The sequence below is a fragment of the Vespa crabro genome, chromosome 4 (assembly GCF_910589235.1).
Source record: "Vespa crabro chromosome 4, iyVesCrab1.2, whole genome shotgun sequence".
In the NCBI taxonomy this organism is placed as follows: Eukaryota; Metazoa; Arthropoda; class Insecta; order Hymenoptera; family Vespidae; genus Vespa; species Vespa crabro.
This window is the reverse complement of record NC_060958.1, coordinates 6,513,287-6,523,286: the sequence shown is the minus strand read 5'-3', so window position 1 is coordinate 6,523,286 and position 10,000 is coordinate 6,513,287. Positions and strand designations below refer to the sequence as shown.

General features: G+C 27.5%; 2 protein-coding genes across 6 annotated transcripts in view; one reads left to right on the top strand and one right to left on the bottom strand.

Moving 5' to 3' along the window:
- LOC124423478 (mitochondrial coenzyme A transporter SLC25A42-like) overlaps positions 1 to 6,330 on the top strand; it is a 9,979-nt gene extending 3,649 nt beyond the window's left edge. For 3 of the 5 annotated variants that reach the window (XM_046961218.1, XM_046961221.1, XM_046961217.1), the window contains exons 2-6: positions 2,169 to 2,429; positions 2,961 to 3,280; positions 3,831 to 4,096; positions 4,310 to 4,499; positions 4,821 to 6,330. In XM_046961218.1, the coding sequence (XP_046817174.1) occupies positions 2,283 to 2,429; positions 2,961 to 3,280; positions 3,831 to 4,096; positions 4,310 to 4,499; positions 4,821 to 4,968 (1,071 nt within the window). In that variant the 5' untranslated portion in view covers positions 2,169 to 2,282 and the 3' untranslated portion in view covers positions 4,969 to 6,330. The other 2 variants (XM_046961220.1, XM_046961219.1) reach the window with 2 other exon arrangements.
- A 489-nt stretch (positions 6,331 to 6,819) lies between these two features.
- Positions 6,820 to 8,554, bottom strand: LOC124423479 (mitotic checkpoint protein BUB3). Its single transcript, XM_046961222.1, has 4 exons — positions 8,128 to 8,554; positions 7,991 to 8,060; positions 7,589 to 7,899; positions 6,820 to 7,517 (listed from the first exon to the last, which is right to left on the bottom strand). The coding sequence occupies exons 1-4, from the start codon at positions 8,320 to 8,322 to the stop codon at positions 7,113 to 7,115; spliced, it is 981 nt and encodes a 326-aa protein (XP_046817178.1). The 5' UTR covers positions 8,323 to 8,554; the 3' UTR covers positions 6,820 to 7,112.
- Between the last annotated feature and the right edge of the window lie 1,446 nt (positions 8,555 to 10,000).

Below are 10,000 nucleotides of genomic sequence, written 5' to 3'. Positions count from 1 at the left end.
TAGAAGATAGATGCATTTGTGTCAAAGATAAATATAAATATTTGATGTCGAACAGTTGATTATTATCGATTATTATTGCTTAGAAAAAAAAACATATATATCCTTAAAAAATGTGATAATTAAATTGATACTGTTTCATTATTTTCTTCGCTCGAGCAGAACGAATCTCGCATCAACGATTTGAGTTGTTGCATAAAACAAATTAACAAGATGACCTTCGTGCACTCATTTGCATTCTCAATGCATACATAAGATCTGTATGTGTGTGTGTGTGTGTGTGTGTCTGTGGTTGTGTGTGTTTAGAGACGCATTTAAATACGAGAATCCACAGATAGACACTGTATCTCCAATTTAAAAATTTCTCATTATTATTATTCTTTTTTACATTCAGTAAATTTAATAGAAATTTAATTATTTCGAATGAGTAGCTTAATTTTATTTATATTTTGTCGTAGACTTAATTATTTCCACGAGTAATTCGTGGAAAAATCCAATCGAAAAATGGCAATCAATGAGCGATAATTCTTTTATAATTTCATGTCAAATAAAATTCTGAGATATAATACGATCGCGTTGTTTTTTAATTTATAAGTAGTAAAAGTATTATCTCGTTAAATTCATTATCATCGTGGCGTTATTATGATCACAAGTGATATAAAAATATGATACTTATAAACGGTAACGTAATGATACTCCTCGACGACATGTTTGTTTTTTTCCTGTTTCTTTTTTTTTTTTTTTTTTTTTTCTTTTCTTTCAACTCACGCAATTCATATAATTCCGCGTCCTTTTATTTCACAATTCTAAGAAATTTATTTACAATATACCAGTGAAATAAGGTCAATTGAATCTAATGTATCTCTGTACTTTTTTTAGTCCGTTTTGCAAAATTTATCGTATGTAGTTTAGATAATAAATATGTATAAACAAACAAGTGCGGAAGGATCATATGGATTAATTCTAATATTTAATGAGTTTCGCAATCATAATCATGCATATTATTTTTCTTTTTTTTTTTTTTTTTTGTTTTGTTTTCGTTCAAAGAAGGAAGGAAAATAATACACGGTTGTTTACGGTTTCATGATTATTAAGTTATATCATCTATAAATATAGATTATTATGATAACAGAAAAATAATTGTTTCTTTAAGAACTTTTAGAATCTTATACATCATGTCATAACTCATGATTATGTATCTAATCAACTTTCCAGCTCTACGTACGTCGTACTGTTTGTTTTCCTTCTCTCTCCCCCCCCCCCTCTCTCTCTCTCTCTCATGGAAAACAAAACCGCGAGATAAAAGTTTTATTAAATAATTATTTACATTAGATGATACGTATATATACATATATATATACACACACACACATATATATATATATATATATATATATATATATATATATTTCTTTTTAAATACTCATTAATGTCTTTCTTTGTTATTACAATATATAAATATTTTTATTTATATATAAATTTTGAAAAATTGAAGATGGATATAAAAAATATTTATACTTCAGACGATTATGGTTATGGTATTTCCTTTCTTTTTTTTTCTTTTTTTTTTAACGTCGAATATGTCGTCATTATAAAAAAAAAAAAAAAGAAAAGAAAATAAAGAAAGAAAGATTTGGAAATAAGCTTGTATTATTTCATTTTACAAGATAAATATTTATCACACTTCATATCATATATTTATTTATATATATATATTTATACTACATAAATGTGTTATACAGTGGCAAAGAAATGTGTTATAAAACGATAATTTTCATTTTTTCTTGTTTTTCTTTCTATTTTTTTTTTTTTCTTTTTATCATATAGATAAAGATACATTAATGAACACGTGCTATCCGGAGGAGGAAAGAAAAAGAGAGAAAATGGATAACAAACGCATTGGCGATTATCTTTTAATGTAATTTATTTTTTTTTCTTTTTTTTTTTATTGATACGTGATCGGAAAAAAAGAGAAAAGAGAAATGTAAATCGTTTAGGAAATTAACACATTAATGTAATGAGCTCGTTAGTATCTCGTTAGCATCGAAGAAGATCTATTGTAATTTTCTTTTCTTTTCTTTTTCTGTTCTTTTCTTTTTCTTTTTTTTTTCTGTTGTTATCGTTCATTTATATACATGCAAACGATCGTAATATAAATTATTCTTTCGTAGCCCTTTGCGATCGACAAAACGGCGAGAATCTCTTCGAAGCCGGTGTTGTCGCTGCTATCGTTGCTGTCGCTGTTACTGTTGACAAAACAGTTAGAAAATGAGTGGCAAAGGAGAATGAGGGGACACATCGGACCAAATCCAGTTGAAAGTGGTCAAGTAGTTTTAGAGAGGATTCATGGTAGCATCAAACCAACGAGCACCATATCGATGACATATACCGCAACCTCGTCAAGATCCGATGGTGACCTGGATCCAACTACGGTGATTATCAATCTATAATTATTTATCTAATATAAAATCTAACGTTAAAATATTTTATTTATTTGATATAATAATATTTAAATACATATGATTTTATTTTATATATTAAATATATTAATAATATCTTACGATGAAACTTTTTTCTAAATGATATAATGTGATAAAATTTATTTGTTTATTTATTTATAACAGAATATAAATCTATTTGAAAATAATTTTATTCTAATATTATTTTGAAGAAAAGTAGATAGCGTGCGTATGAAAAAGTAAACAAAATCAAATTCAAAATTTATTGAGAATATAATATAAAAATTTTTATATGATCCAAAGTGTTCAATATATTAAATATACATATATATATATATATATATATATATATATATATATATATATATTCAATATAATATGTAACATATATATGTACTATTTTAAAAATATTATTATAATTATTATATATACAATTGATTAAAAAAGAAAAAAAAAATATATATATATATATAGTATATAATATATAATTTTCTTCGTTATTAGAAAGAAAAAGAATGCAAGGAGAACATTTCGAATGTGCAGAGGGTATGGACCAGTTTATTAGCTGGTGCAGCAGCTGGAGGTTTAGCGAAGACAGCGATAGCACCGTTAGATCGCACAAAGATCAATTTTCAAATATCGAAACAACCTTATACAGCGAGAGCTGCTCTTGTATTTCTTGTCAGATCATTTCAAAACGAAGGACTATTGAGTTTGTGGCGAGGTAACAGTGCGACGATGGTTAGGATCGTTCCTTATGCCGCCATACAATTTACAGCACATGAACAATGGAAGAGGATTCTACAAGTCGAAAGTCCAGAAACGTAAGATGAAATCAAATAAATCAGTATCAAACGTGATCCGATTAATCATATTCAATAGGGTTCATAAATCATTTATTATCATATGAATATAATATAAATACGATATATATATATATATATATATATATATATATATATATATCTCCATATTTTTTTTCTCTAAATAAAATTTCTAATTTTATCAGTGAAAACAAATAAATTATAATAGATCGTAAACTATTATAATTAATCATTTTCACGATAAATTTCATAAATAATTTATATTACATAAATTTATTATAAATAATACATATACATGTGCTTTTTTCTAATCAGAATTTTTAATCTCATTAATAAAATCAAATAAATTATAATCGTTGGATCGATCAATATTACGATAAAGATTCGGATAAATAATTCATTATTATTTATTAATTTAATAAATGCACATAACATACATATAAATTGTAATCGAATAATCATGTTAATAATCATTCGATCGATTAATAAATTTAATAGTTTGTCTATATTGATATTATTAATCGATTGAAATAGATCAATTTGTCTTCAGGACTCCACCGGTTAAAAGATTATTGGCTGGTTCTTTAGCCGGCGTTACGTCACAGGGTTTAACTTATCCTCTTGATCTTGTACGTGCTCGAATGGCAGTGACGTTAAAGAGTGAGTACAAAACTTTGAGGCAAATGTTTCGAAGGATTTATCAGGAGGAAGGTATCATGTCCTTTTATCGTGGCTTTACACCAACGATCTTAGGCGTTATACCTTATGCTGGCATGAGTTTCTTCACTTATGATACTCTGAAGCACTTAACGGCAGGTGAGTCTTTATCTCCTATTCCAAATTAACAATCCTAATCTTTAATCGTCATTATCATCAATATCATCATATTTTTGATGAATCATTTTCGGTCATCCTTCTCTCTCTCTCCCCCTCTCCCTCCCTCCCTCCTTCTTGATATACACTAGAGAATTTACTTCTTGTCACAATTACCATGAAAATTTATTGTCATAATTATCTGTCTACGAATAGAATATTCCCAATATACTACGAGTATACCTGGGATGACTACTGCCTTGGCACTCCTTTGTGGCGCTGTAGCCGGAGTAGTAGGACAAACGAGTAGTTATCCTTTGGATATCGTTAGGAGAAGAATGCAAACTTCGGCGATCAAAAATCAACATTATCAGAGAGTTACCTCGACAATAGTTAAAATTTACACGTAAGATATTGAAATTATTAATTATACAATGGGTTTCGGAATAATGATAAAAATAAGAATTATTAGTTGTTTTCCAAGGATACACTTAATGATATTAAATATTTAATGATGGATTTTAGATTTTATAGGTAAAAGTTGATAACGTAATATATGTCTGATACCGTCCAAGAGAAAGAACAACAATGTAAAATATATTAATACATTTTTTAATATTTGACTTATACTCCTTTGCGTATTCCACACCTACAGAAGAAAATTTTTAGAAAATTGTATTAATTGTCTCTGTGAAATATTCATATTCATATTTATTTTTCTTTTCAGAGAGGAAGGACTAATGGCTTTCTTCAAAGGACTGAGTATGAATTGGGTGAAGGGTCCAATAGCGGTAGGCATCAGTTTTGCAACTTATGACAGGATACGTGACATTTTGCGAAAAATTATTTGCACGTCGGACAATGTGACAGATTAAAAAGTTAAGTTGATAATATAAACTCGTGAGATGATGAAGAAGAACGAAGAACGAAGAAGAAAGATGAAGAAATCCTATGTTGTGTCACTTATTTATTGATTCAAGAATCAATTCAAGAACTCTGATTAAATGTTCAATCAGAAAGCGGATCTCCATTTGAAAGGATGATAATCCTTATAAAAAAAAAAAAGAAGAACTTGCAAGTGGATGATTTTGTTGATCATCTATTGATCAAAGTGAAAGATCTTCAATGATAGAAATAGAGAGATTTCACTTTTTTTTCTTTTTGTAAACTCGATAGAATAATGCGATATATTCGCGCTCGTGTCGGTATATCTAAGAGAAGAATTATAAAAGATGTCGATTATTATTAGTAAAAAATTGTTGAATGCTACACATATATATATATATATATATATGATTGTACTGTTATCTAAAATTTTAAAAAAAATTTTAAAGAAATTGTTAAAAAAAAAAAAAGAAAAGAGAAAAAGATAGTACATATGGAAACAAGGAGAGTGCATATGGAAATATATTATTTCGATGATTAGAAATTTTTTTAAAAGTTAACGTTGAAAATCTTTTATTTCATTTTGATCTCTTATATTTCAAAGCAGCTTGCCTTCTTCGCAAAATATAAATTTCTATAAATCGTACATACGTTGATCTCTAAATGAATAGCTTAATTCATTATATAATTATGCGTTATATGAAAATGCATATACTTATAAGATGGAGGAAGAATTATGGTCACAATCTATCGAAATACATAATTATACTTCTGTATCTCGATAAGATATAATTATATTCTTCCTTTTTTTTTCTCCTATGCAAAAATTATGTATACATATATATAAAATATAATTATATATTATATATTATATATATATATATTTATATATATTATATATATATATATATATTTATATATATTTATAATTATATATATATATATGTGTGTGTGTGTGTGTGTGTGTGTACATATATAAAATATGGAGATCTTCGTCTTAATAATCCAAGTGCAGGTTCGTACGCTCAATTTATTGAAATTAGATTGTTCATCAACGTATTTAAGAGTTGTTCATCGATGAATACATTCGAATAATTTTGACAATAATTAATAACACGATAAAAGTAAGATATCGTGTGTTTTAAAATAGCACAATTCGCGTTAATCGAATATATCGAGAATATGGAGATAATCCAATATATTAATTATATATAAAAGGAGAAAATCTTAATATTTTTTTAAATATTTTCATTTGTATATGTTTTTATCTTCAATGTAATACTTTTGCGATAATGTTTACCATGTATATAATATATAATATCTTTGTTATAATAATAATGAGAGACATGATATTCTGCCTTTTCTCTCTTTATATAAATGAAGTAATATAAATAATATTATAATCTTTAATATATTTTCTTTATTTTAATGGACAACTCTAAGGAAAAAAAAAAAAAAAAAAAAAAAAGAAAAAGAAAAAAGAGAAAAAAGAAAATGTCAATTGAAAACGTTAGTAATGATTTTTCTCTTTGATATTTATTATGAGTCGTGCCTTTCTCACGTAAAAATATTTGTATTTAGTTATCGAAACCTTTTTAGTAAATATAATCTTTTATAAAATATGTCTCCTTTTATTTCGTCGCATAATGAACGCATAAACTGTCGACCTATAGTACAAAATATTGTGCTTTTAAATAAAGCGTTTCACATACCTCTTTCTCTCTCTCTTTCTCTCTCTTTCTCTCTCTTTCTCTCTCTTTCTCTCTCCTTTTATATAATATACATATAAATAGGTATATATGTACAATTATATTTTATGTGATAATGATAAAGCAGCGATATTTAGAAAAACGATAGTTTATTCAAATAATTCGATTAATCTAATAATTTCAAAGAAATGATCCAGTTTTGTAAGAATCGTTGTAATGTATACATATAGAATAATTACAGTTAACAATATCGAAGTCTTCCGAAATATAAAAGTGTAAAATCCTGATGATCCTTTATATTTACATGATGCATAAAAAAAGAAAGAATGCCCGTTAATGGATTTTAATGATGTTTTTATCTGATCTGTAGCGCGCGATTTAAATAACATTATAATTACAAATGATCCTATTAAAAAGATATAATGTTACTTAGGTTTAGTTTCTTGATCGTTTACGTATCTTATATAAATTTCTATTTCATCTGTACCACCAGGTGGTATTTGAGATTCATTTAAATAAGACACGCCTATAGCAAGAACAGAACCATCATGGCTAAAACTAAGAGCAGCAACGCCAGCGTTATATCTATGAAATTGACATAAACGTTTTTTGTTAAAACCATCCCATATATTCACAAATCCATCCGATCCACCGGTAGCAAAAGTATTATAAGTGGAATGAAAACTTATAGCATTTACTGGATAAATATGTTCTACGTTATTCTCCTTTATTCGATGGCACTTAAAAGCGTATTTTTTCTTCTGTGCTTCTGGTGTCGTATCTAGATATTCTACTGCCACTCTACCTTCTATACTACTTAGAACATAGCCCTATAAATTGAGAGAATATTTTTATATGCAAAAGTAATTCAATCATTTAATATTAAAAGTAATGTATTTACCTGTTCATTGGGAAAACCTTTAATACATCGTGTTTGATATTTTAAACTACTCTCGCGTCTTTGAAACATTCCAGCCATATTTCTTAAATCCCAGATACAAACTTTTCGTTTGGCTGTGCCTACTACAAATTTATCTCCACAAACTGACAATGCCAAAACTACATCTGGTTGTAGATAACTACCCACACAAGTGGGAGTTCTTGGATCCCAAAGCTTTACAGCCGCATCCCAACCACCGGTTAATATAGCATTTACCGCACCACAATATTCTATTTTTCTGATCGGTTTGTCGTGTGTTCCCATGACCGATTCTGAGAAAATACTTCTGAGTTTTACATTTTCCATAGCAACATGTTCACAATTATTTATAATGCAGTACATTAGAACTAAAACTCTCATTACCAGTATTACTATTGATGTCATACATCTTCAATGTGTTTCCTAAGCCACCACTATAAGCATGTACCGCATCCTAGAAATAATAATATGTAAAAACTATTAATGATTTTAAAAGTTTCTCAATAGAATTGATACATTACCTGAAATGCTACATCCAAAACCGGCAAGTCGTGATTATATTTTAACCTCATACTATTTGCATGAATATCATATAATCTAACTGTACTATCCCATGATGAGACAAGTAAAAATTGCGTAGAATTCGGACCAAATTCAACGGCAGAAATCGCATCGGTCGGAGGCGATTTTATTTTAAATTCTGTTCGTGATTCCATCTCTTTGAAAGAGGTTATATTCGTTCACTATGTAACTGTTATAGAGTGAAACGATATTGTAACATACAAAATTGTTGATAATGTAAAATAATTGTCTATTAATTCACAACTTAATGCGAACGCAGATCTACAATTATCTGTAAACAAAATCACAAACAAAATCAAGAATTAAATTCAAGTTGGAAAAAAAGTGATCAGTTTTTTTGTTTCAACTGTTGGCAATACGTACACTCTCCGTACGGCTTCGACTTTCATAGAAATTGTAATTGATTTACAAATTTTAATACTTTGTAAATTTTTTCATAATTAAGATTCTTTATTGAGTCTCGATAAAATATCCGATAATTAATATTATATTCATTAATAAGTAATTAAAAGATAAATTTATAATCTATCTATAAAATCATTGATTCATTTCGTTTATAGCATAATATAATAATAAGCGTTTAAAAATTAACAAAATCGAAACGAGATAAAATAAGTATATGATAGGAATAGTGATATCATCGAACATAATGTATAATATACAATCTGAATTTTTTATAATCTGCCGAATTAATTCTATCAATGAAATATTCCAAAATAATTAAAGGTTTTCGAATGATCTACAAATGTTGATCGCTAAACTGGAAATTCGAGGGAAAAATGGATTTGTTTTCGTTTTCTACGAATTTTATGAAAATTCATCACTTAGACACATAGTATAATTATATAATAACGTTGCATTATTATTTAAACAAAACTTACGAATTTTTTAAAAAGCTTTATCTTCATTGGAAAGAATACTTTTAAAAAATGATATTTCTTTCGTGAATGTTTTATCCATAAAAATAAAACCTTTTTAAAAATACGGAAAAGCCATGTTCTTGCTTAAATCTTTATATTTAAAACGATTATGCTTGTTTATTAAGCATTACTCCTAAATTGGCTGTTGGCATAAATCTCTCTACATTCGACATTTTTCGTGGAAAAAGAAAAAATTTATCCACAATTGCGCCCTCTTGAATTTTCCGTCGAAAGAAAAGAAAATCGCAATTTCTATTATAAACATTTCACATATAAATGCTTAAGTGGTGTGTATTTTGTATTTTGTTTTTGATTGAAGTAGATTTTTCTAGAATGTGAAAATTCAAACAGGAAGACATAATTTACCAGGATATAAATACGGTTTCATGTGCCACCTCTTCGTCCATCATGTGATCCTAATACAAATTCAGATTTGCGGGAAAGGTTTTCACGCTTCCCGTAATTTGATTTTTCGAACAGGAGAACAATTTACCAGGAGATAAATACGATTTCACGTGCCACCTCTTTGTTCATCATATAATCCTGATATAAATCCAAATTTGCGAGAAAAAATTTCCGCTTTCTCCAGAATGCGAAAATTCAAACAGGAGAACATGACTTACCAGGAAATAAATACGATTTCACGTGCCACCTCTTCGTTCATTATGTGATCCTGATACAAAGTTCAATAATTAAACATTTTTAAAAGGTAGGTTAAAGAGGAGTTAAGTAGGAGTTGGTTTGTATCAGAAGATAAGTAAATAATACCGTTTTTCATTTAATTTACATTTATTAATACTATTTTCATAAGATTTACATGATAGGATTTATATTTATATATATATATATAAAATAATTCATTTGTGTGACATCGTAGAAGTGTTTTTTTTTT

Bases quoted from the DNA above. Each gene is read 5' to 3' on its own strand.
- LOC124423479 (XM_046961222.1), bottom strand. From the start codon at position 8,322: ATGGAATCACGAACAGAATTTAAAATAAAATCGCCTCCGACCGATGCG. The intron at 8,061-8,127 runs GTAATGTATCAA...TATTATTTCTAG, and splicing joins TTTTGGATGTAGCATTTCAG to GATGCGGTACATGCTTATAG. The intron at 7,518-7,588 runs GTAAATACATTA...CTCAATTTATAG, and splicing joins AAGGTTTTCCCAATGAACAG to GGCTATGTTCTAAGTAGTAT.